General features: G+C 28.3%; 1 protein-coding gene across 2 annotated transcripts in view; it reads left to right on the top strand.

The window, feature by feature from the left end:
- LOC100214528 (ran GTPase-activating protein 1) overlaps nt 1-26,291 on the top strand; it is a 63,318-nt gene that overhangs the window by 16,237 nt on the left and 20,790 nt on the right. For both annotated transcript variants that reach the window (XM_065812889.1, XM_065812890.1), the window contains exons 6-14: nt 11,352-11,486; nt 11,905-12,006; nt 12,104-12,160; nt 12,262-12,375; nt 12,929-13,028; nt 24,025-24,257; nt 24,656-24,769; nt 24,885-24,929; nt 25,077-25,125. In XM_065812889.1, the coding sequence (XP_065668961.1) occupies nt 11,352-11,486; nt 11,905-12,006; nt 12,104-12,160; nt 12,262-12,375; nt 12,929-13,028; nt 24,025-24,257; nt 24,656-24,769; nt 24,885-24,929; nt 25,077-25,125 (949 nt within the window). The remainder of the gene's footprint in view (nt 1-11,351; nt 11,487-11,904; nt 12,007-12,103; nt 12,161-12,261; nt 12,376-12,928; nt 13,029-24,024; nt 24,258-24,655; nt 24,770-24,884; nt 24,930-25,076; nt 25,126-26,291) is intronic.

The following is a 26,291-nucleotide window of genomic DNA, read 5'->3' as shown; positions in this document are numbered from 1 at the left end:
AGTTGGATTTTGTCTAGAAGTGAAAGAGATAATCTCAAAAACTTTCCCAGATACACCATAAGATGCAAGTGTTGGCCTATTATTCAACCTAATTTTGAAATTTTGTAAATTGTAGATTATGGCAATTTTGATTTTCAACCGACATTTTTTGATTTTTGTATTTACACCTAATTAAAACATGTACTACTGATTTTCTAAACTGCTAAATTGTTGACCTACTGTGTTTTTGACCTACTGAATTTTTAAGCTACTGAATATTCAACCTACTCTATTTTAAATTTTATAACTGCGCCTTTCTGATATTTTATATATTTTGTTGTTGATTTGAATATGAACCAAATTTGATCAGTAGGGTGGAGCGATTTTCATAGCAAAAAAAAATGAGTTTAAAAACCAATATTACTGAGACACGAATCAATGTCTATTAATTATAAGATAAAAGTAAAAATATATTTTTTGATTTTGATGAGATCTTGTGGGTCCTCTTTGGAATTTAAATTCTTGACAGGTCCTAATATTTTTGAATTTTTTTTTTTCTAAACCATTTCAACCTTGGACTCAAAAAAAGCAGAAAAAAATGCTTGTTTCATAAATAATAATTTTATTAAAAAAATTTTTAAGTGAAAAAAATACTTGCAAAAATATACCTTAAAACCTCCGTTTTGTTGAGGACGGGGGTTTTTAATGAAAAAAACAACTCTACTTTTTTTAATTTTAATTTTTTAATAAAAACAAATATTATTTTCAAAATCAGTATATTATTTTGCTTCTTTTAAGTATCAAGTTGATATAGTTTAGAAAAAAAAAATTTAGAATCTAAAGAGGAACCTCAAGAACTCATCTAAACTAAAAAAAAAATGAGTATGGTTCTTTTTTCACCAAAAGATATTGATTTGCTGCTCAGGCAAATCAAATTTCAAAAATTTTCAAAATCGCTCGACCCTATTGATCAGCCTTGGCGCAGTGGTTGAAGCGCTGTGTTCCAAATCAGGAGGTATAAGGTCCGATGAATGCTTGGAAAATGTATTGATTGTTAATTTAAAAAAAAAGTAGTTTCGTAGCTTAAAAAAGATAACGTTAAAAACATAGACTAGATAATCGGTTGAAAATTAATTTATCTAAAATTGGTTGAAAACGAAAATCTATAAAATAGGTCAAAAAATCTGTCGAAAACGAAAATGTCATAAATCAGTTGAAAATAGAAAAGACTATAATCAGTTGAAAATAATTTAGGCCTCAATAGGTTAGCTGAAAATTAGTTTCACTTTTTTAGAAGATGTTCTTTTGAAGAACTTAGGTCTAACCATCTTACACGGATACAAGCTTATTGAGATAACCAGCCTGCCAAACTTTGTTGAAATTTTTAGATGTCAAGAGCAATAGCCCCTAGCCTTGTAAATTATTTGCAAATACTTCTGCTATATCCTTGGGAGAGGTAACAAGATCATTCCCATGAATGAGAGGTGAAATGTTAGACCTTATCATTTTCTAAAATGACCTTATCATTTTCTAAAATGACCTTATCATTTTCTAAAAGTCTCTAGAGCCTATTTCTGAGACAAGATACTTGATTTAGTGAACTGAGAATAATTGAGCTTAACATCAGACAGCACCTTTTTACATCAATTACTTGTAATAATAATAGGAGTTTGTTTTCAAAAGAGTTGTTCTTTTAAAAAAGATAAAGCAGCTGCACAAGAAGGTGAAAACTATAGAGTAGAATGGAGCTTGACTTTAAAAAAAAGGGAGAAAAAGAAACTGAAAGCAACCTAGGGTTTGAGACAAGACAAAAATCAAGGAGTGAAGGTAAGTGATTAGGGTTGTGTGGAAAACAAGTCAAGAAGTTAACTATCCAGTAGTGTCAGTGGTGTTAGAGCCAAGCCATTCAGTGTGATGAGCATTAAAGTCACCAATAACAATATTGGCAGAGGGGTAAAGAGAAAAGGGCATGGTCAATTTGATCAGAAGTTACATCTAAAAGAGTGGAGTTTTGAGAACAAGGTGAACGATAAAGGTCAAAATAATGGTCGAAAGATTCTGATTTCTTGACAAATAGGTGAATTGATGCGTTGCTATACCATCTAGCCATGTATGTGACTATTAGAGTCTTTGTGAATCAAAGGATAGTACCCATCAATACTGAATTTTGAATAAGAAACAGCCAAATTTATATTGGTCTCACAAAAAGCAAGCAAATCTGATAAATTTTGCAAGAAGTAATATTCAACTCATGGAAGGTTATTTCAAAGACCACGAATATTTGTGAAAGATATATTGAAACAGTTTGGTGGTGATGATGGTTTTTTATGTGTTGGGTTACTTTATACATGACTTAAGTTTTAAGAGAACTTGACTCATTCATTGGTAGAGCACGGCCTCCCAAGCAATTAGCTATGCAGTTTTCTCAAACTGCATAGCTAATTCCTGTTTATTAACCGGAAGTCCTGACATAGGGCTCCTTATGTGGAAGAGTTGCACTATCAAGGAGGGCAGCTACAAACTGCTACAAGCCACTACAAGCTTCAAGATAAACAATCAAAAAGTGATGACTTTTTGTCAAGGATGGTGTATATAGTTGTGTCGTGGCCACGCCATGAAAGAGTCAGAAGTAATAATATCAGGAAGATAATTAGAAATAACAATGGACCTAGAATGGAACCTTGTGGTACCCCATGATCTACTGGAAATGACCTAGTATAAAGTATAAAGTATCATCCATCAAAAAACAACTTTAATACTGGGATTAGAAAGGAAAGATTCAATAATTTTAAAATCTTTTCCAGCTGTCCCAAACTTTATTGCAACTGCTCTTACCTCACCGCCTCCATCTAATGCATAATAGAGCTTTCCTATTAGCATCAGAACAAGATGATCAAAATCCTTGTTGACTGTCTTAGAATTAGTTGTTAAACATGAATAATTAAAGATTTAAAGACTTTCAAATAATATTAAACAGTTTAGAGAAAAATTTCAGAGAGTTCTAGAGAAAACTTTTTGCAAGCAACAAAAGCAGGAGTAATTTGGATGTCTAACTATCTATGTAGAAGGCCTTGACATTATAAGGTCATTTTTTTTTTTTTTTACTGTAGGCCATTATCATAAAAGCTTTTGCAAACCTAAATTTTTTTTTAGAAAAGATGTCAAATATTGGTTACTGTTAATTAATATTTGAAGATATTTTAAATAAATCTAAATTAAATGATTTTTAATTTGTTATTAATTATTACTAGCAGATAGCAACCCGTAATACGGGTTACGGTTGATCTGTTACTTAATTTATAGTGGCTGTTTTCCACAATTTAAAGTTGCGAAACCTTAACTAATACCCTGTTAGAAAAACGCCTACAAATTAAAAAATTAAACCATCTGTAAAATTAAAATAAATTAATTTACCAATTTTTTAATGTTATTTGAGTAATTTACAACTGACATAGGTCATATCAGTGTATGGCAGAACCATTTTCCTAGACATTTCTAAGTTCAACACAATACGTTTTTAGTTACTGACACAAATAATAACACTTCATCATGCTTTAAATTGACGAAAAATTAAAGCTAAATTCTTGTTATATTTTTTATAACATGAACTTTAATTAATAAGATTAATATGAAGTGAACGTAAATTATTCATGAGTTATTAATTTTTTGGTATCCCCTTGATACATGTTTCTTTAAAAAAGGAAATTGTCTTTAAAACGTTAAATGCACACAACTAAATAAATTTATTATAAATAACTAAGCAATAGAGTACAAATACGTTTCAAACAAAAAAAAGTTAATTTACAATCAAACATGTGTATAACCAATTGTAAAAAATATGTAAACTTTGATCTTTTATAATGCATTAATGCGTCATATGACAAATCTAAAATAAAAATTGTAACAGATAAGTAGACATGAAAGAAAAGAAAAAAAAAAACAAAAAAAAACTGGAAAACAATTTACCTGCTTTTCGGTAGCCTTAAACTGCTGTCATGATGCAGCTTGTCGGTGTTTTTATAATGTTGTTTCACGTTTTTATGACCTTATTTCACGTTGGCTTTTAGTAAACTTTAGTTAAATTTAAAAGACATTACAATAAATTTAAAATGTTTTAATTAAAAAGCAAAAAACAAATGCTTCAAGGAGCCAAACTAAAAACATTAAAGATAAAAAATCAAATGAAGATATAAATAAATTGCATTTATATAGCAAAATAGTCTTGGCTTATAGTAAATTTTAAAAGCAGTGTTTTCAATAAATTAAACTACCAATTAATTATTTTTAACAAATAGAATGTAGCATCATATTATGATAATTGGGTAATGAATCAATTCAACTATATATAAGTTTAATTGGTGAAAATTTGCACATTTTGCACTCTCATATTTTCAGTTAATGCAAACTTCTGCACCCATTGCTAATGCAAAGAACATTTTATACACGATTCTACTATTTCAGCTGGTTGTCCTCTTTTCACAACAGGCAGAATTTGCCTGAAGTCACCACCAAAAAGAATGATTTTTCCTCTGAATGGAAAGTTGTTGTTGCAAATATCTTTTAACAACCTATCAATTGCATTTAAAACATGTTTAGGTATCATGGATGTTTCATCAAGCAAAAATAAACTAACTTAAAAAAGTCTTAAAAAATGACCGTGTATAGAGTTAGTAATTACATTACATGTGCTATTATCCAATATTGGAACAGGAAGTTTAAATAAGCCATGCAATGTAGATCCATTTGTAAGAAGAGTTGCTGCTATGCCAGTCCATGCAGCTGTAGCAGATTTAAAGCCCCTACTTATGGTTTCAGCAATCAAATAATTGTAAGTAAAGGTTTTTCCACTACCAGCTGGTCCATCCATGAAAAACAATCTAGAATGTTGATTTTCTACACTTGGTTGCTCATTCAGTGCAGCAAGGATAGCATTACATACATTTAATTGATTGACATTAAGCAACAGTCTCATTCGGTTGGCTTCGCCAATAGATAATTGAACATTTTCATCAAAATTATCTAGATTTAGGCGCATAAACTCATCAATAACAGGCAAATTGTAATCAGCCAGCATTTTACCACTTTGGTTTATAATCTTTTCAATTTGAAGAAGAGTAGCTTGTTCAGCTATTAGAAGTGGGACTAAGCAGTGAATGAAATCTTCCATCATAAAAGCTTTGTATGTATTCCAGAGATGCAAAGGATTATCAGGTTCACAAAAGGTCAAAATAATTGAAAACAACTGTCTAATTTGCTTTGGCATACGTGTTAAAACCGCCTCAGAAAGAGTATTCTGCCATTCAGTGTCATCTTGCAACAAACCTTTCAAAACACATGCTTCATGAAATGTTTCAAGGACAATACCATTAACAATACGCACATCCTCCCAAGATGTTACACCTTTTGCTTGCAAAAGTAACAGTCTAAGAAAAAACAATTCTCCAGTTGGATTAACTTTATACATTCTTACTATTACCTTATTACCACCCCTTTGTCTAACCTTCCATTTACAATGTTTATCATCAAATGAAAAGTAATAAGGAATGTCTACATCCAAATAGCAATATTCATTTTCAGTATTTAACTTAAACCATGCCGTTAGGTGCGTATCATGTTGAGCTGCACGATCTAAAGCCATTTGTTCTGCTCCTTCTCTAAAATACACTAATTGATTTTCAGGTAGATAAACTTTAAGGTGTATAATAGTGTGTGACATGACTTATTGGATACTCGAAAATTCGCCACAATGCTTCAGGTGCACTTACATAACGACAATCTAAAAAAGTGTTTACTTCATCATGATTAATTTTCTCATTTATTAAAATATTAGCACAGTCGTGATCCTTGTATATATATTTGTATAAATATTTAACAGCTTTAACAGACATGCAAGCTTCAACATTAATGTGAGCTTTATTTCTTTGATAACCATGGATTGTAAGGTACCACTCAGCGGTTATCTACACTGTTACCTTTAATATTGATAACCAAACCATTATCACGACGTCTATAGTGTGGATAACCATTATGAACTGCTACTGTGTTAGCATTAAATTCTTTAGGATAGTTTTTGCTGCACACCCCATCTTTCACGCAGGGAGAATTTGGATTTAGTATGCCACATAGACTGTGAATCATGCAAGTTTTAACAATTTCATAAAGGTCTCGATTAACAATCAGATCTGGAATTTCTGCAGATATTAAATTATTGATAACATGAGCTGTTTCAAGCTTATCATCATTTGCAAAGTGAAGTAAAACATGAACATGTGGCAAACCATTCTTTTGAAACTCAATAACCTGACATGTTCAGGTTTTTGAGTTTCAAACGCGTGGTTTGCCACATGTTCATATTTTATTTTAGCTAGGAGATGTTACAACTTTCCCTAATACACCGTGCTTAAAAATGTCATTGAGAAGGTTATTTGATTTGAGTTTAAATACTTGAATAACCAAGTCAGGTCTATCATTTGCTGTCTGACCTGGATATAAATTTTCAGTTATCTCATACCATTTTGGGTTGCAAGTGAAAGTAATAAAAAGATCTGGTTTACGATACTTTTTAATTATAGCCACAGCATCTTTAAAGTTTTCCTTTAAAGCTCTAGGACTTCCTACATAAGTTGATGGCAAAACTACAACACGCCCTGGTCTAACATGATTATTTCCAAGGTTGTTTACATGTTCGTATAAGACATCATACTGCTTGCTTCTCAGTTTGTTTTGATTATTTCTGATGAAACCAAGGCACTGGCCTTCAATTTTAACATACGCATCAACAGCATATTGCTGAAACAATTTTTTGCCATAAAAGTGTGAAGAAAAAAATTATCTAACTGAAAGTTTATAATTGTAATACTGAGATAATGTAACATGATTTCTAACCAATGTAGCATGTTCAGGGTTGTGAACCAATTGATTATGCCAACCAGCATCACCCCTTGGAAAAAATAGAGGATAAACCATAGGATCTAAGTTGGCAGACATACTTGATATAGTTTTAAGAGGATGATCTCTTGGGTAAATAACAACTTCCCTGGAAGCAGGTGGTGCACCATCTTCACCAACAAATACAACTGCAACTTCATTATGTCGGCGGAACATCTTGATTTGGTCTTAAATTACCAATACGATGAAAAACTTGACCACATATTCTAAAACATGGCAGCCCATGATTCATAGGTTGAACTACATTAGCTTCAAATGAAGCAAAAGAAAGACAGGCATTATAATTTCTAATATATTTTAAAAAAGTTCAGATTGGCATTTCTATCTGCATTGTTTCCTTTAAATAAATCTTCTAAATCTTGTGGAAATGATGAAGGTTGCGACAAAACTACCTTTCCATTATGGCAACATAAAAAATGTGTTTCATCAGGAAATTTCTTAGCACCACAATGCTGACAAATATAATTCATTTCTCCTAAATAATTATAATCTGGAATAGTATTACTTCTTGCTATACAATGCATTCTTTCGTATCTAGCAGTATTTCTAGCATTTTGTCGATTATTAATTTCATCTCGCCTAAGCCTATTTCTTTCATTTCTGCGACGATTATTTTCAACTTGCCTAACCAAGCTCTCCTCATTTGGGTTCGAATTATTTGCTGCTTGCCGAGCAGCATTTTGTCCATTATTAATTTAATCTTGCCTAAGTCTCTTTCATTTGTGCCACAAACAACTTGCCTATTAACATTTCCATTTTCTAAACTAGTATCTGCTTCTAGCCTAATATCATCCATTTAAACTTCACTTTTAATTGAAAGTAGTAACAAAAAATCTTAATTGAATCCTGAAGATTGCAATCTTTCCTATATAATTTTTTTTCTACTCTAAATAGCACACACAAATAGTTTTTATATATAACAGACTGTCATTTAAAATAAATTATACAATAATTTTATGACTTTAAAAATATATATATATATCAGCTAGGAGATGTTTGAAAAAAAATTAGCTTAGCAAATAATAATAATAAAAAAAATTATTCAAAACATGCAATTCTAATAACAGACATACTGCTAACAAAGAAAAATTAAAAGAAACCCATTGTAAACCCTTTGTTGCAAACTTAAAAATTATTTCTTCAAAAAAAATTATTAGTAAACGTTTTTTTCAAAAATTCACAAAACTTTACAATATTTCGTTCTTCTATACCACATTAATACATCATCTGATAAATCCAAAATAAAAATGTAATGAATAAGTAAATAAATAAGAAAAATATTACATACAAAATATGAAAATCAATGCACCTTATAGAGAAAAGCTGTTGTGATTTACCAGAGTAGTAGTTGTAAAATATTATTATTTCATGTTAGTTTTTACAAAATAATTTATGCTGGAACATCATAATTCCAAAATATTTATAGCAAAATCATGTAGTAAACAGCGCTAAAGACAAAAAATCAAATTGAGATAAAACAAATTGTATATATGGCAAAATAATTTGTCTTGGCTTTTAGTGAATGATTAAAAGCAGTGATTTTTAATAATAAAACTACCTATTTATTATTTTTAACAATAGACATCAACGTGAAGATAAGCCAAATGTCTATCAACTCAAAAGATAACAAAAAAACATCACAGCAACAACGCACAACAATAGCACACACCATAAGTTAATATAATATGTTTATAACAGTAAGTAAGATAACATTCTTATTTAACAGAACATAAGTAACAACATTAAGCAAAATGTTATTAAAATACATTATGTATTTTTTGACACTGAAGGCTATCGTGTAACCCTCTGTTATAAGTACATCACTTGGCTGGCAAAGTTGACAAATCTTACTCTACACGTTTACAAAGTCACAGCACTTTGAAACAACATAATATAAACATGTACCAACTTTAAACACAATAAATGTGTTTAAATATGTATATAAGGTTAAATATATACATATTTAAACATATTTTTAAAAACAATTATATAACACATATTGACACATACACAAACAATAAAAAACACTTTACATTATTATAAAAACACATTGATAAAACAACTATAAAGCACTTATTACCACATACACATACATATCAAAACAGCATAAATGCAAACAATAAATGTGTACAAACAAAATTTTTAAAAATGATGCAAGAAAATTTAAAAAGATTCAAAATAAACAAAATATATATTTACAAACAATACTCCTTATCTTTTTTTTTCATAAGATCTGTAATCCTCATAACAAAATTTAACCTTTACATATAATAACATGTGAAATGCCATGTCAGTGTTGGCACAAAATTTTAATTTAATTTTTCTAAATTTTCTAAAAAAGAACAAAAATAGTTAATAGCATCACAAAAATTTTAAAATAGTTATAACCATTTTATGGAAATAGCATTAGTATAACTTTAAATAACATTCATACCCCTATTTTCCTTCTAAAAAATAAAATAATAAAACTTCAAAAAGAAAAGCTAAAACAAACAAAATATAAACGAATTAAAAAATTAAAATCCTTTCTACTTAAAATCTTTGCTACTTCATCTAATAAAAATTTAAATCCTTTCTACTTTATCTAATAAAAATGTATATACAACTATTTTATATACTTACTTCAATTTAATATGATCTTAACGATGATTATTTATCTTGGTATGATTCTTTATGTAATATATCTAAACTAATAATTAAATTTCATAAGGAAAAAAGTTTCAACTCGCTTAAGAGATCTTACTCCGATGACCGCGTGCATTTAGAGAACGCGTTCTTTCAAAGCATAACTAATAAAACGACATTAATCATTAAACGTTTCTTTAGCATTAATATTAAGATTACTTGTTCTAAGCTGTTGCTCAAGTTATAAGTTTTCAAATATAAAATATTTGTATATAAATTCCCTCATAAAGTACCCTCATAAAGTAAGTGTTAAAAATATATGGTTTATAAGTATCCTTCATTTAAATTGGACCGTAACAAACTACAGTTTTGTTTGAAAATTGCATTAGCCAGATGAAGCTTACTTTATGTTGTGGTAAATTAAAGCTGGTTCATCCTCCATCAGTGTTAATCAGTTTTTATCTCTAATTTTATTGTGGATATTTTCTCTATCCAGTTCCCCAAGTAATCCATCTTGGTCTTATTGGTCTTATTATTATATAATTTGAGGATAGTTGGTTACCTCTTAACTTTACTTCTTCCAGATAAAAGTTTTAAACTTTTTCAATTGCAGAAGTAATCTTTTGAGTTTTAGATGACTTTACCAAACTGTGTGAGACAAACATTTTTAATTTTTACTGTTTACATACATCGTCTGATAAATAGGTAGAATATGTGAGGAGTGCTACTACATCAACTGAGGGTTTTGGGAGAGGCGAGCAATCTATCAATTAAAAAAGAATTATTTGCAGAGGAAGCAGAGTCCCAAAAGGACTCCGGTTTTATATCTCTATTTTTTCAGGTCTTTAGTTTCCAGAAGCTTTAAACATGTTTGTTGACTTATGATCTGCCATAAGAAAAAAATTCATGAGATTTAATGACTTAAAACTTATTGTTTTTAAGCCTGGAGTCCTGGAGTTCCGTTGCCTTTGCTACCATTATACCTAAGGACTATGGGCTCAAAAAATGGTTGCTCTTCTTAACTAAAAGTATTAATTTTTTTTCCTATAAGTCCATAAACTTTTTTATATTTTTAGAGCTTCTGGATACCAAAACCTAGGAAGAAGTAATCTTTTTGTGACTTTTGAATCCGGAGTCCCTTTTGGGACTCCGCATTCCTGTTTTAAAGTTTTTAAACTTTTTCCAGACTTTTAAATTATGCTTTTTTTTTAATTAAAAAAAAATATAAAGTTTACATTTTATAATAGAAACTAAAGATGACCAAGCAAAAACATATATATATATATATATATATATATATATATATATATATATATATATATATATATATATATATATATATATATATATATATATATATATATATATATATATATATGTATATGTATATATGCTGACTAGTTTTGCTTATCTTTAAAGCATACAGCTTTTTTAAAACAAGAAAAAAAATTGCTGTCTAATCACAAACCCTCAATCATTATAGCGGCACTCCTTTGCGGCAGCAGGCTGTAAGGTAGTCAATGTATGTGCTGGAGCCCCTAGCAGTAGACTTTTTTAGTGTGACATCAGATTACTTTTTTTAATACACGTTTAATAGTTGTATCTTTTTGGAATAACAATAATACTTTAAAAAAATCAGAGTATTTTTTAAAGTGTTATTGTCTTATTTGATCTTTTTTTCTACAGTTTCTTAATCTTGTTTGAAGATAAGCATCTAAAACATTTTGATCATTTCATTTAAATTTAATTTCTTTTTTTTTTGTTACTAATTATCTTTTATATTTATTTGCATGTTACAGATTTTGGCAGATGCTTTCATTACTTGTCATAATTCAAGTAAATTAACCAGTACACCATTTGCACTTAAAGTTTTTATATCTGGCAGAAATCGATTGGAAAATGAAGGTGCTAAAGCTTTATCTGAGGCATTTAAGGTAATTATTTTTTTTATTAGGTTTTTTTTTTCTTTCAAAGATTTTAGTTGTTTTTTTTTTCAGTATCTGTAGATACCAAAACAGTATCAGTATATACCAATATACTTTTTGAACCATTTCAATACTTTTATATATACCAAACTTTAGAAACCAAAATATCCAATATACTTTCCAAACTAATTCAATATCTTGGTGTTTACCATGGTTACCTAACTTTACATACCATTTTAATATTGAGTCATTTCTACATAATTCAGAACTAATTTTTTTAATACACAATCTAATCTTTGTTTTATGTTTGTTATTTTAATATTATATTTTATTATTATAGTTTATTATTTTATTTTATGTTTGTTATTTTAATATTAAACTTTATTTTAATGCAGCTAGTTGTTTTTTTAACTTAAACTGTTTTCAGATATTAGGTAGTTTAGAAGAAATAACTATGCCACAAAATGGTATCCGGCCGGAAGGTATTGCGCATCTTGCTGAAGCATTTCAAAAAAATACAAACCTTAAGGTTTTTTAATTTTGAAATAATATTTTTTCTTAAATAGTGTTGGATTAACTTGCTGGCTCCTTAGAATTGGTTTTAGTTTATTTATTTTTACTTATAGGTTGTTAACATCAATGACAACACTTGCACAGAATCCGGAGCAAAAGCGCTTGCAAAAGTATTTTCTATAAAAATTTTAAATTTTGGACTTAATTTTGAAATTTAATACAGTTTAAAAAAAAAAAAAAATTTTAAGTTTTTAAATTTTTTTTTCAATAGTGTATTCCGTCCTTGCTTAACTTAGAAACACTAAATGTTGGTGATTGTCTTCTGAAAGACTCAGGGGCTTTAGCTTTGGCAGGAGCATTAAATGCTAAAATGACAAATTTAAAAGTGAGATTTGTTTTATTAACATGAAATTGAGGTTTGCTTTATAAACTTTGAAGTGTAACTAGTTTTGTTTTTTTCCTTCTTATTTGTAATGAATACAAGTTTAAAAGTTGTTATATGTTTTTTAGTTTTTGTATGTGTGTTTTTGGTTTTGTCTGTGTCTCATTTTATTTATTTCTGCTTGTTTTTTTATTTTAGTATTAAATACTCATAAACTAATTGTATCATTTTTTCTTTTGTACTGTTGTACTGCATGATTTTATAATTTTTACATGAATTTATTCTAGTTAATGGAAGCACTTATGCTTGCATTAACTGGAATAAATTTGTATTTTTGCATAGTAAATGCAAAAATATGAAACTTATTTATGCATGCACTAATTAGTAATATTTTTATATTTTAATATAGTTTATGCTAATGCATCCTTAATTATTAATATATAAGTATTTTCAAGTAGCAAATTTTCATGCAGGCATTAGTTGATAATATATTTTAATATCCACATATTTGAATGCCAGCATTCTAACAAAAAGGATATTGTTTTTTTTTCTACAGGAAATTATTTTGTCCTACAATGAAATTAGAAAAGATGGTGGCCTTGCCATAGCTAAAAGTATGGTAAACAAGGAAGCTCTTCAAATGCTTAATTTAGATGGTATTTTTTCTTTAAAATTTCTATAAATTTATTATGTTTCAACAAAAGGAAATCATAACACAAAGATAAATTTTTTAGAATTACTTTTACATTTTCATTCTGCCGTTAAAAATTAGTATGTCTAGTCAAGGAATATTCATAATATTTTATTTCACTAATCCTGATCACATATATATTACCCTAATCCTAATAACATATATATTACCCTAATCCTAATCACATATATATTATGATAAAAGGTAAAATCAGGTATGTTTAGCTATTATTAGCTAATAAAATAATCTATAATCAAAATATACAGCTATTAAAATTATCAAGACCTTTTCAGTTTGAAATGTTTCTCACATAAATTTAGGCTAAGATGTAAATGAGCACTTATATTTATATAGTAATATAATACTACTACAAATAGTTACATTAATACTACTACTAATACAAGTATAATCTCAACATAGCAACCCAATCATCGCCAATATGTTCACCTTCATTGCTCATTAAATCATACTTTTTAAAAGTCTTTAAACATAATTGAGACTCACCACATTCTCATTAACAAAGTTGTAATTCCTGTAAAAAGATTTTCTATTCTTCCCCAACGCATCTTGTTTTCATCATACTCAAGTAACTATTTCCGCTTGATCCAATCCTGAATTTCATATTCCGCTTTAGTTTATTTTGTTATCTCGTATCAAGGAACTTTATTAAACAGTCGTTTGAGTTTGTCCCAATTTTCCATTTCCATTAAATATTAATTCAATTTTATTAACTTCATCTTCGTTTGAAAAAATGAAGTTAAAAAAATTCCGCATCAGCTGGTCCCAAACTTCTTCATTTTTGATGAAGAATGTTTGGGACCAGCTGATGCGGAATTGGCTTCAACAATTGCAAGATAAATAACAGTTCCAATGATTTAAAATACTACTATTGCTACTACTACTACTACTACTACTCAACTACTACTACTATAAACGTGATAGCAGCATATTTTTTACCCTCATGTTACCTTTATCAAAATTACAAAACAATCGAGTCAAAGTAACCTAATACAGGCAATATTGGTGTTTTTTTTTAAATTTATCATATTCTAAGAGTAGTTTAGTTATTTTAATTCATTGTAACTGTTTTATCATGGTTAAAACTAAGTTATTTATCTCGCGTTTTTTGAAGCCATCATAGACAAGTAGCACTAGGGATCATTTACTGTTCCCCGACTCCCCATTGTACCAGATTAAAAAGCAACAGTTTCAACTTAAAACACTTCTAATTCCCTCCTAATTTACCACAAATATAAGATTTTTCACCACTAACTTTCACTACTAGTCCCGTAAAAGAAATATTATTTAGTTTCAGAAATGTTCAGGGTAAATATATGAATTTGACTACAGAAATATGTCAATTTTTTTCGTTGATTCAATATGACTACACAAAAAATTATTTTTGTAATGCGTGAGTAGTAAGAAAAATGTTTGTTATATTATTGTTCCTTTACATTTAAAAGTTTATTTTTAACATTAGTTTAACAATAAAATAGTAATCGCGTCCCGATAATGGCGCTTTAATACAAAAATTTAGGTAGCATTAGGGATTATAGTTAGGTTAAAATTTAAAAGTATAACTTATTTCAATTATTTTAAGTACTTTTCAAAATTTATTACTTTTTACTAAAGTAAAGTATTTTGCCTATTAATAAATATAACAAAAATTGCTCTGATAATAATAATAATAATAATAAAACTTCAATGAAAAAACCGAATCGCAATCAAACTTGAAAAAATGACGTTAGGTGGAAAATTCAATTTAATAGCATCGACCAGAAATGCTGTGATGAAGACTGTTTGAATGATCCATGGGTTTTTTAAATATTTCAAGAACCACCTATATGATTTTGATAACTGCTTTGATAATAATCTTATACTCCATTCCTCTCTTCCCCCCCCCTCCCCCTCTTTTCTTAATCCATATAAGGGTAATTTTAAAAGCGGATTATAAACAAAGAAAATGGGTTGCAAGTAGATGTGAAAAAACTGAGGTTCCTAATAATTCGCTAACAAGTGAGTATAAAGTTCAAAGGAAAACTGCCAGTTGTATTATCGTACCGTGAAATAATGATTGTGGATTCAATTAGGAGGATTTATGCAAACCCTATGTAATTAGAAAGATAAATTTGCGGTAGAATTCAATGTCAGATATCTCTTATATTTTGTTGAATTCTTAAACAACATTCTTTTAAAAACTTTGTAATCTCACATCCTTAAATCTGCCAATTTAGGGATGTGGCATTTTTACAAGAAGTTTTGGGAAAATGCTATTTGCTTTAAAACTAAGGTTTACAAAGACTTTCTTCTGCCACACCATGTTTTCAGATTATAGACATTGGCCGCTTTTTAAAACATTATTGCACGTAAACTTGGGTTTATATCTCCCTTGGTGAAAAATGACTGAGTTGTGAAACCTGAGATAATATTTTCAAAATATTTTTTATAATTTTAAGAAATTATTTGCTTAAGAGTAAAATTCCATGAGCCACTATCATTCCGGATAGCCAACATGTCTCTGTAATTTTGGCTATCAACTGCCTAACATCATACAAAATTTCTTGTTAATACCATATAAAAAACTTATCTTGTCTTAGTCTTTTGCATTTTACTTAGTCTGTATTTTGTGATATCTTAAGCTTTTATTTCTTAAAACTTTCAATCTTAAAGAAATGTACTGTAACAATAAGCAACAAGTACCATATTTTAGTAAAATCTTAAAACGGCTCGAAGACATCTGTCTTAATTTTATCAAAATAGTTGCTGTATTACCTGATCACTTTTTAAGAGCGTTGTTTTTAGTCAGAATGAATTTGCAAAAAATAAAGTTTTGGACGATTTGCGTAAGCCGTAACTCTTACACATAAAATCTGAAAAATTAGGTAACCTTTTAAAGAATTTAACAAACTTTTACATAAATCTCGATATTTTTTTAGTTTGTAAAGAAATTAGTAATAGTTAACTTCAATGTATACGCAAAGAAATTTTTTTCAAAAAAGTTTAGTTCTTCAACAGATTGATACTCAAAAAAAAAAAAAACACTGACAAGAGCAGAAGAAATTTGACTAATCAATGTACTTAAAGACAAATCAGTGAAATACGCAGTTTTTTAGGGCAATAAAAAATTGAAAAATAAAATTTCTATTTTAAGAGGCTCTTAACCAAATATTCCATGTTTTTCAAAAAATCTTATCAAAACAGCTTCTCTTAAAATATAATCCGCTGTTAAGAATTTACATAAAATTAAAATATTCAAAGTTCTACGAGATACTTAAAGACGTATGTATTACTTTGTTTTGCTCAACGAGGAAATAGTTTAAATTTGTCTTTCCAATATTCGTTTTTGTAACTTATATTAAACATTAGAAACTAGAGACATGTCAAAAAATATGTTTATTATGAACGTATCATAGTTTTTATGATTTTTTTTCAGCTACTTTATGTGAATAACATGGTTATAAATCAAATTTAAACAGCTTATTTAAAAGTTTAAATGACTTTATTTATAGCAAGCTGAAACTATTATTTTAACTCTATAACTTATTTAAAAAAATATTTTTTAGTTTAAAATTGAGGTAGCGAAAAGAATTCTATATATAGAATCTTTCATGACAATATTGGAAAAGGTTCTTATAAAAAAGTTTATAAAATATTTTTTTTTCGGCGAGAGTTAATTATAACATACGAGTTACGCGAGTTTTAATATTTATTTCAATAGTTGTTATTTGATGTTTATAAATTAATTCTAAAATAAATTCTAGTAGAATTTGTAAAAAACAGGTTCTCATTGGGGCAAGAAAAAAAAAAAACTTCTTAATTTTAGTTGTGTTTATGCAAGAAAACTACAAGCTAACTGGTATTGTATCAAGTATAAAATTAATTGAAATGCTTGAAACATATGATGGAACTTCAGATGCTGATAAGTGGATGCAAAGAACAAAAATGATAGCTGAAATGCAGAACAAAAAGCTGGAATTACTTTTTTCGAATCTTCATCAAAAAACTGCTGATTTGGTTTAGAAAGTATAAACTGTTGATGCAAATAAAGTCAGGCAAGTGCTTTATACAAATAAAAATTTACAAATAAAGTCAAGCAAGATGCAAATAAAGTCAGGCAGTTCTTTGTGGATGCTTTTAGTGCAAAGAGCTTTTTACGAAATTAAAATTATATGACTTATGAATTATAAGAAAAAGCTTGTGCCATTTTGGCTAATTTGAAATGATTGGCGTATCTTGCTAATTTATCAGAAAACTCAAAAAAGACAAAATTTTATTTAGTATGTTACTGCAGAGGGTTGCACCACATTGCGAAGAATTTTTTATATGCAAGAAAAGAGCATAAACAATACTTAGCAATGTGGTGCAATTACATTGCAAATCGTAATCTCCAAATAGTTTTTCAAATATGGTGACAATGGACATTCGGATTTGAGATACCTAAAGATGAAGGGTACAGAAGCAGTACAGAAGCTGTACAGAAGAGTACAGAAGCGAAGAATCTGCGCGATCTCGGGTTTTTACAACAGTGGAATTAGCGGATTATCTTTTACTCGTTTGAAAGGCAATGATCTGGTGGCGACAGCTGTGGTGACAGCTATGAACGCGGGATGTTCAAAGACAATTTTAAATAACAAGATTTTGTCTTATAAACAAAATAAATGATGAAACTCTTCAAAGATAGTGACTTTTGAAAGAAAGGTTCATCAATGTATAGGATCCGCGACTATGACTTTCGAGGTTTATAATATTTAAATATATTTATAGATGTTTTACCATTTGGAGTTGATATGAGTCTCGAAATGAGTTCCATTAAATTATTGAGAGAATTTTTATTTCGTCATCAGAAATGGCGAAGTTTAGGGCTAGCTGATGCGGAATTTTTGAAGTTAATAAAATCGATTTAATATTCAAATGAAAATGGAAAATCGGGACGAACCCGAACGGCTGTTTAACAAACTTGCTCGATACGAGATACCAAAATAAACTAAAGCGGAATATGAAATTCAGGATTGTGTCAAGCGAAAATGGTTACTTGAGTATGATGAAAATATGATGGGACCGCCCAAAAGAAAAATTCCTTTAATGGCTGCGATCTGTTTAGCATTAGAGAGAAACGAACAACTTCATTAAAACATATTTAAGAGATAAAGATGTGTGCGTTGGTAAGTTGAGAGAATGGAGAAAAATGGGAAACAAACTAACAATTATGGATCTACGCAAGGTTTATCTTAATTTGAAAATTTAGGAATACCTTAGGCCAACCGCCCTGTGGTATTTCACAACAAAATGTATGGTTAAAAAAGACTTGGTTTTAGACTAAATGTTGCGCCAATGACTATGAAATCCGTTGTGAATGCCATTAATGACTAAGACGCGTTGATGAAGAATGGAAATCTTATTATGGGAGTGGCAACTTTATAAATGAGAATGTGGTGCGTCTCGATTATGTCTAGAGGCTTTTAAAAAATATGGTTTAATGACCGATGAAGGTGAACATATTGGTGATGATGGGGTTGCCGTGTTGGGATTATATCTGCAAAAAGTTGTTGACAAATTGATAAGGTCTAGAAAATTGAGAAAGTCCCAAAAAAGTTGTGCAGGAAAGTAGTGTTTTCAGTCTGTGTTTTTTGTCAGTTTTTGATTGTCTTTAGAAAAAAATAGTTGTTAGTTTGACAAATTGATGTATATCTTGTTGCTTTTAAAGATAACTTAGCGGGCGCATTAACTTGAGTTTGCAGTTTAACTCACTATGATATTATTGTTTATTTTAAATTATTTAACGAAGAATTAAATAAGATCAACGAGTGGTTTATAAGTAACCGACTTTCATTAAATGTAGATAAAACAAAGTTTATCTTATTCCATAAACCTAGTAATGCCGATAATATTCCTCTCAATTTCTTAGTCTTTTAATCAATAAAATAATGATTAAAAGGGAATTGAATATAGACTATATTGGAGTGCTTTTAAATAAAAAATCTCAAAAAATTTTCCATGTTGTATCCAATAAAATCATTTCTTAACAATGAATTTTTAAAAAATATACTTTTTTTGTTTATACACAGACTTTTTTACTTTAACCTTACCTGGGGTAGCACTTATTACAGAAAATTAAAAAAATTTATAGCAAACAAAAACATGCATGCAGGATTATATTTGGACGAACAGGAATACATTGCAAACCTCTCTTACGTCAGCTTGGAGCTTTAAAAAATTATAAGATATAAATAAAAGTTATAATAAATATAATATTCATCAGGTAATATTATATTATAATATTATTTATGCATTATGGCAAAATGTGGGCTCTCTTAATTTCACTTTCATATCAATCTTACTTTAATGAAATCTCTCATAAATATCCTACTAAATTTTCGGTGAACAACTTTGTCATTCCCAAAAACCATATTAAATTAAGCTCGTACCAAATTCAATATCAGGGACCTTTTGTTTGGAACAATTTTGATTATATTTTTAATGAAAAACAAGACTTTGTTTTAAAATGCGCTTCAAAGATTCAAAGCGGCATTTACTAAACATGGACTTCGATATACAAGATTTCAAATATCTTTTTAACAATTTAAAATATTTTGAATTAAATAAATCATTTAAAATTATTAAATTTTCTTTAGCTTTTATTACTAATTGTTTTCTTTTTTGTTTTATGATTTTGTAATCAGCAATAAATACTTATTTATACTACATTATTTTTAATAAAACTTAACGCAACTTTTTTTGATTTATAACTTTCATGATTATCTCACTTTGTTTTATTTTATTTTTTTAATTATTCCGCTGGAACATTCTGAGCAAAAATTTATTTTTTCGCAGAAGTTTTTTATGTACTTATACTGTTTTACGTATCACTTATTAGTTATGTAAACTTTTATGCAACGGGGGTCGGTGATAAGTCAAGTTTGTCTTCTTCTTGCTCCGGTCAGGATTTGCTGTTACTGTAATATCTTCTTTGTAATTCTTAACAAACGGCAAAATAAAAAATGAATATAAAAAAAAGCGGTATATTGGTACAATAATGACAAAAACGGCGTCCAATAATGAAATATATAATTATCAAACTGTTACTGAATTTGCCTAATTATTCAAATACAAAGTATTTTTTAAATGCCCCCAATGCTACACTAACAAAAGTAACATAAGGGTATAATGATCCCTCATGCTACGCAAGTTCTGTAACATTAGGGAGCATTGTCCCTCGTGTAACGGAATTTTTTTAACATGAGGGACAATTAAAAAGATAAGGTAACATGAGGGGCAAAATGTAACATGAGGGTTCAAAACATAACGCAAGGGAGCATTGAAAGGTAGCATGGGGGATATCACAACTACTACTACTACTACTACTACTACTACTACTACTACTACTACTAATAATAATTCTTATAATATATATGTATTACTACTGCTACTGATAGTAGGTGGTATACTAAGAAAATATAATGATAAACTATAAAAATGTTATACTACTACTATTAATAATACAGCTAGTGAAAAATTTTTTCAGCCAATGAATTATTTTTTTAAATTTTTTTTAAAATCAAGTTTAAAGGGGTAAGAAAACTATAAATGGTAATTTTAAAAATTTATCTAATAGTTAGTCATTTGCCTCTAGTTCTTAAGTACCATTTCAATATGTTTTGGCATGCTTTCAGAGAGTTTCTGAAAGTATTGCAAAAACAGGTCCTAAATCCAAACTTTTTTTATTTCTGTCATCAATTCTGGAATCAAAGTGCATCACAGGGGTGGCGAAAAGCAAAAATTGCATGATAAATGCCTAATACCAAGAAAAATTGCTTTTGTTTTGAATGTTATATATATTATAAAAGTACATATATTAATATTCTTAAATTTCACTTAAGTAAGTTAGTGAAGTTGTGTATGTTGAGAACACACTCACTTTACATTTTAAACTCAATATTAACAGTTTTTTCAACAAAATCTACTTTATGTTTACTAAGCCAGTTTAAAGTTGTCATAGAGTAGTGATATGGTGCTAAATCAGGCCAAAATAACAGATTACCTGTATGAGATCTTAAAAATAGCAAAAGGTGCTTCTTGAGGCATTCTTTGATGTATATTTTGGTGTTATTGTTCTCGTAGTCACAAAACATGAGGTTCTTTCACCACATTTATAAATTGCTTGCCAAACTAAGAGTTTTTTAGAGATTTTTTTGCATTCCAATGCATTTATATTTGGAATTCAGTCACTTGCGATTAATTGCTGAATAATATTGGTGCCCTTGAAAAGATTTGAAATATGTAGCAAAATAAGTTTCATCAATAATCAAAATTTTGTTGCTTTTTTTCATGACAAGGAGCTTTTCTTCATGTTAAGGATGGATGGATCATGACAAGGAGCTTTTCTTCATATCAAGGAGCTTTTCTTCATGACAAGGATTTTTCTTCATGACGAGGATGGATGGATCATGACAAGGATGGATGGATCATGGCGAGGATGGATGGATGGATCATGACGAGGAGTTTTTTTCTTTTTATAAGATTTGAAGTCACAATTTCTCTTCATTTCATTTTCAACGGAAAAAAATACAAAATTTTTTCTTTCTTATCTTGATTGATGAAATTTAATTAAAACTAATTTTTTGATAACAAAGTTGTTTTAATTTTGAATAACACCAGGGCTTGAATTAAGTGTTTTCAGACCTTCGCAATTAGTTTTTTTTTTGTTTATTTTTCTTTTCTTTCTAATTTAGCATTTATTTTGGCCATTCTTAGAAATAATGTTTTTGTCTAAGTTTTTTATTAGGGATCATGAAAGGGTCAAAAGAGTTTAAGTCTTCTAAAATTTTCTTATTAAAATATTTTTACAATTGAAATTTGAAATAAAAAAAAACTGGAAAATTTTAAAAGAACTTTAACGCTCAATAATTATAAATTTAATTTCAGTGTTGTCCGTAATACCCAGTGGCATAGCGAGGATCACTCCTGAAAGTCAAACGTTTATCTATACTACAAATGTATCTCTTACTACAGTAACAATATTAGATTTAGAACATAGTTCAAGTGAGAATGGAAGTTTTATTTAAATCGTAAACATTTTGAACAGTTTATTATTTTTTTGTTTCTTTAAAATAGTTTTCAAAGTAGAAACATTTTATTGCAAACATTAAGCCAAAAATTAAATCATAAAAAATTTAAATTAAAAAAATAAATTATGTTACTTTTGTTCAAAGAAATTTTTTTCTAAAAAAATAATTTAAGCATATGCTTAAACTTAAGGAAATATTTATTAAACCAAATTTTTTTATTTTTTTTTATTAAACAACTTTTTTCGATTTATTAAACAAATTTTTTTTTTTTCACTTTTATTGCAAAACAATTTGAATGAAAAAATTGAACAAACACATTTGAAATCCATTTGAATGAAAAATTAATTATACTTAAATTTTTAATAGTACACTAGATCAAGAAACAATAAATTATAAAAAGCGTTGTATCTAATGTTTTTTCTCTTTATTAGGTCTATAGATTAACGACTCATATGGCTATAATATGGCATGTTTTTGCGTAAATATGAAGTTTAAAGTTTTATAATAATATTGTTACAATTTAGTAGTATAATATATGTATAGTAGTATTATAATATATGTATAGTAGTATTATAATATATGTATAGTAGTATTATAATATATGTATAGTAGTATTATAATATATGTATAGTAGTATTATAATATATGTATAGTAGTATTATAATATATGTATAGTAATATTATAATTAAAACAACTCTATTTATTTACTTCGTTTTATTTTAAACACGTTTTATGTTATTAATGTTATAAACTGTATAAAACAGTAATAAAACAGTGTCACGAAGTTGTTTTACATTAACACAAGCTCTTTATATTGTTAAAGCAACTTTGCAGTTTGAGTTATTGGTGTTTTAGAACTTTTTACGTGTTTTATTGTCAGCATAAATGTGTTAAATAGTTTTCTGTAACTAAATAAAGTGGTTTAAATATTGTAATATTTGCAATTTTACTTTTACTTTTTTAAGTATCATGTTAAGTAAAAATAATTTCTAAAAGTAATATTTTAATAGTATTAAATACCTTACCTGCTTATTACACTATAACTGCAACTTAAACTTTAAATTATAACTTAATCTGTTGATTATAACAGTACCTTACCCTATTTTAAACTTTGTCAAACGAGAAAATTATAAGATAACATTTAAGTATGAGAGATATTATGTTAAAAAGTAACAATTACAAACTAATGTAGAAAAGATACAATTTTATACTAACAAGCCTCTCCCTCCTTACTGCAAAGCGGCGGGGATTCGCGATTAGATTTTTTTGTGTTAATTCGAGCCTTGAATCAATGACATTTTAAAACAATTAGCTGTTTACACTATTTACAGCTATTTGCATGGTTTATGTTAACACCTCATCAAAACACAGATTTTTTCTGGTACATGCTTTATAGTGTTTAAAATAAAAACTTCTGGATCCTTTCAAAAATCATCAATCAACTTTCTTTATGCAAAATGGCGCGGGTTGCCATACATCAAAATAATCAATAGCATGGTTCTTGAGCAAAGGAATTATTTTGTTGGAGTGGCTTAGCAACAACCCAAATCTCAATCCAGTAGAAAATATTGGTAAGGAAATCAAATCAAAACTTATCAAGCCTGCTTCACTTTGCATCCGTAACTGATAATGTACTTGTTTAATTAATGTAATGATTTTAACTTTTAGGTTGCATTTAAACATTGTTTAAAAGTTGATTTAGATTTTCATCTTAATCATCTTAAGAAACTTTTTAACCATATTTTTTGCATACTATTCAAAGGTGTGTGTGTGTGTGTGTATATATATATATATATATATATATATATATATATATATATATATATATATATATATATATATATATAGATATATATATATATATATATATCTATATATATATAAAATCAATTTAGGTAATCAACTTGGTGATTCTATTAAAGAAATAAAACGTTTGATGACTGACATTGGGAATGTTCAAGCACTTGGATCATTTGAGGACAACGAAGAACCTGATGATGATGAAGATGAGAAAAGTAGGGAATCTGAAATTTCAGATGAAGATACTGATGAAGACATAGAGCTACAAGTTAAAGGAATAAGATTAGAAAAAGATTCACCTTTGCTTGTGTCAGATAAAGTTAATGAGGTAGAGGCAATCAATTCTACTTATAATTTTATATAAAATTATATTTAATGTGAAATATATTTTTCAATCAGTTTCTATTTCTTTTATTATTATTTTAGTTTCAATTTCACTTTATTTTTATGTTACTTACTGTTTTTAAAGATTAAAGTCGCAAAATTTCACTTTATTTTTATGTTACTTACTGTTTTTAAAGATTAAAGTCGCAAAAAAAAATTTAATGTAAATATCTGTTTATTAATGTTTATGTTTATAAATATTCTATTGAATTTTTTTATAGTTAGATATTTAATTAGAATTAAATTATTTGCCGTATTTATCTATGTAACAATAATAACAAACACTGTAAAAATATGAATATGTTGTTTTTATTGTTTTGTTTATATAAATCATTTTATTAGAAAATATCTACTATTGAAGATGCTCGAAAGTTTTTATCAAGTCCTTCTTTGAAAGAATGGCAGAGTTTAGAAGCCAAGCAACGAAAAGACTTGTTAAAATGTGTGGTTAGAGAGGTTTGCAAAGCAATTAAACATTTTTTTACAAAGGTTTATGTAAATGAGGTTGCTTGATAAAACTATTTTTCTCAGTAAAGCTGGTTTGATTACAAATCCTAACTTGTCATTTTAGGATTTACTTCCTCATGCTGATAAAGTTTCAAAAGCTTTTGTTGAGGTGAGCTTTGAAAAATATTAAAGTTTTACACATCACCTTAAAAATAAGTTTATTTGATTTTTAAACATTGACAATCTATGACAGTTTTTTTTTTATGAAAACATGAAAAACATTGCAAAGAACTTAAAAGATTTTTTATATTTTTAGATGTGTTGTTCATTAAGTTTAGACAAGCAAGCAATTGCTGATGTATCAGGTAAAAATTCTTTTTTCTTTTTTTACATATACATATCGGAAAAACAAGATGAAAAAAACACAGCTAAACATCTAAATTGCTAAGCAATTAGTCAAACCAGGTTTTGAGCCATAAAATGTAAAGTGTCGATAAGCCATTAAAAATAATCTATTAATAAGTCTAAAAATATTGTATTTTTTAATTTTCCTAACTCACAAAAAAGTATTAATGAGGACTGTAAGACCTCATGAATGATGAGAACAAGGTCAATAAACTTTCACTAAACAGACGAATAATAATAAAATCAGCAGTCAGACTAAAATCTAAAGTTTCCTTGGTAAACAGTGCATCAGAGTCATTAGTTGTTGAATTTAAAAATAAATTAGCACGAAATGAGTCGAGTTCCTTTTGCTGTCTGTCAACATTTGAGGCATACAAAAAAGTATTTTGTACAACCTGATTGCACTCCTAACAAGCAGGCTAATTTTTTTTTTAATTCTAATTCACTCCCAACATTGCTGCATGCAACCACTATTAAGTTATGAGTTTCTGGAAAACAAAGAATAGAGTTAAAGAGCAACAAAATGGTTGACAGAAGATTTGAAAAGTTGTATGTTGTTTGAATAAAAACATGAAGAAGGGAGAGAGTTCCAAAGGGTTGAAGTGCGGGAACAAAAGTTAGATGAATAAAAGTTTTTAAAGCTTGCAGGGACAGACAGTAAAAGGATGTGACTTGCTGAATAATGATTCAAGTGAGAATGATTTTTGTTTGATGGAACTAGAGATGATAGCTCCTCTGAGCAGCGACCATGATAGTATTTGTAGAAAAGTGAAAGAGATGCAACCTTACGACTATAGGAGAGAATCTCAAGCTTGGCAAATAAAACAGGTTCAACTACATTTACAATGCGTTTTTGGGCCTTTTCTGGAAGAGAAAGAGTATCATTAGAAGGCCCAGCCCAAATATGGCAACATTCCATACAGGGAAAATAAAAAATTTGTAGAGCTAGAGAACGGAATCAGGAGTAAGATAATCGCGAACTCTATGAAAAGAAGCAATCTTAGCAGATGCAATTAATTGTATATATGATTTCCATGAAAGCTCAGTGATGAATGATAATCAAAGAAGATGTAAAGAAGAGGACTCAGTGAAAGGGTTGCCATTTATTAATGTAGAAATGACAATA

The sequence above is a fragment of the Hydra vulgaris genome, chromosome 12 (assembly GCF_038396675.1).
Source record: "Hydra vulgaris chromosome 12, alternate assembly HydraT2T_AEP".
NCBI lineage: Eukaryota > Metazoa > Cnidaria > Hydrozoa > Anthoathecata > Hydridae > Hydra > Hydra vulgaris.
The sequence above is the reverse complement of the archived record's forward strand: the minus strand, read 5'-3'. Positions and strand labels throughout refer to the sequence as shown.